The sequence below is a fragment of the Austrofundulus limnaeus genome, unplaced genomic scaffold (assembly GCF_001266775.1).
Source record: "Austrofundulus limnaeus strain Quisiro unplaced genomic scaffold, Austrofundulus_limnaeus-1.0 Scaffold202, whole genome shotgun sequence".
In the NCBI taxonomy this organism is placed as follows: Eukaryota; Metazoa; Chordata; class Actinopteri; order Cyprinodontiformes; family Rivulidae; genus Austrofundulus; species Austrofundulus limnaeus.
Window position 1 is genome coordinate 416,205 of NW_013952604.1, and position 2,136 is coordinate 418,340.

At 37.6% G+C, this 2,136-nt stretch overlaps 1 protein-coding gene across 3 annotated transcripts in view; it reads right to left on the minus strand.

Moving 5' to 3' along the window:
• Positions 1-2,136, minus strand: part of nalcn (sodium leak channel, non-selective) — a gene marked incomplete in the record, with an annotated part of 142,686 nt that overhangs the window by 32,475 nt on the left and 108,075 nt on the right. For 2 of the 3 annotated variants that reach the window (XM_014018801.1, XM_014018799.1), the window contains 1 exon segment: positions 1,305-1,441. In XM_014018801.1, the coding sequence (XP_013874255.1) occupies positions 1,305-1,441 (137 nt within the window). 3 annotated transcript variants of the gene reach the window in all.

The window sequence follows — 2,136 nt, forward strand, 5'->3', positions numbered from 1 at the left end:
TTGTACAGTGCCCGTGTGACGTTGAATAAAAATAAATAAATAAAAAGATTATTGTGGCGATAACACGTGGCCACTAGATCATTTTGAGCAGCGTGCATGACACAGACATTGTTGGAGTCAGATTTTGAATATGTTTTTGTTTCAAGTAATCAAGCTGCGATGTAACAAATGCATGGATTATTGTTTGGAAATGTTTAGAAAGAAATGGTTTTACCTTTGCCAGCTGCCTGAGATGATAAAAACTGGCCTTGACTACCACTACAATCTGGGAATCTCATTTAAAATCACTGTCCATTTTAAAAGTTACAAACTCTGCTTTACATGCAGTGTCAGGGGACCCAGATCAACAGGGGAAGGTTCACAAGAGTCAACAGGACCAAACTTTTTCTCTCATTAAAAAAAAACAAAAAAATAAAGACATCCAGGATTTGATGTCTTTGAGACAAAATAGAAGTGGCCTAATTGAGAGGGCATCTTTCTTTCTCAGTTGTATATGTATCTGAATATCTTCAGCATAACAATGAAAAAAAAAATCCCATGCTTCCTGAGTAAAGAACCTAAAGAAAGCAGGTAAAGATAAAAAAAAAAAACAGGGGGCCTAAGATAGAACCCTGTGGGACCCCAAAAGACAGAGAAGCTGTGCAGGATTCAGAACCAGCCACATTATTGCACATGGTTCTGTCAGACAAATATTATATAAATCAGTTTAGCATGGTACCACAGATACCTACTTGGTGCTTTAGACATAAAATCAAAAAGTTGTGGTCCACTGTATCAAAAGCAGCAATTGGACAAGAACTACATATTCACCAAACTCATTAGCCATAAGAATGTCATTAAAAACTCTTACTAGAGCAGGTTCTGTGATGTGCCTAGTTTTAATGTCAGACTGAAAAACCTCCATGATTGATCTGGGAATAGACACTTTTTCCAAGATTTTAGAAATAAAAGGCAGCTTGGATATGGGCCTAAAATTAGCCACGACAGTTTGGTCAAGGCTAGGTTTTTTTTAAGCAGAGGATGCACCCCTGCGTGTATAAAGCTAATGAGGACAACACCTAAAGACAGGGGTCAGGGGTCAAAAGGGGTGGTTAAGATAATTGTAACAACCTATTCATAAAAAAGTGCAGGAAATTATTACATCATAATTTAACTTAAAAAAATGCCTCCCTTAGTTTGTGCCAGAGGAAAAAAAATACTTTCAAACAACAGTCTAAATTAATTCATATTAATACTGTATTAAAAAAATGTGTGTAACAGCAACAAATTAAACAAGCACTGCAGTCTATAATTGCATGCAATACCTGATTCTGGGCACAGTGAAATCGGATGGGAGCTTGGAGATCTTTACCATCTGAGGTCTGTTGGGGAACTTCTCAAAGATCCTGAGCCGTAAAGGGAGTTTCTCTTTGGTGTCAGCATTGGCTTCGCTTTGCTTGAGCTAACAGAGGGAGGAGGAGATTAAGTTTGCTTTCAAAGCAACAAACAGAAAGACAAAAAGCTGGAAGTCAACCTTGATGATGCATAGAGAAGAGGAAAAGAGGGATTTAAACAAGACTGAAGGGAAAAAAGAATACAGTTGAAAGTGAGTGTAGGCTGTGGAAATATCTGGGATTTTTGAAACTCCAAGCTACTTTTGGTATATATCCATAAACAACATACAGTAAGTTTTGTCCTGTGAGAGTAAATTTTATCTMGACTTTAAAGGTGCAGTTTATTTTTTCTGCCTGATGATGGCAGCAACACACTTACCTACAACACACACACCACACAATACAGACAACCACATTAAGCAGGAGAACCCACTTACTTTTTTTTGATAAAAGGAAGAAGATGGCAACAAAAGGAAAACAAAAGAGAGATTACTTGGCGTGGTTAATGGRGAACAGAAAAGAAAGCGACAGAAAAATGTGCACGTGTGTAGGCTTGAGCACCCCTTGCACACAATGGTGAAATAAAAAGATGACAAAGAGAATGAAACTAATTATTTCCATTTAATWACATATGGGGGAGGCTGATTGTAATTCTCTCACAGGTGTTCTATAAGTGGATGAGATAACCTCTGATGCATCGCAGATTAGACCTGGAAGTGAACTGTATTTGGAGCAACAATGAATGACAGCTAATCATTTAGAC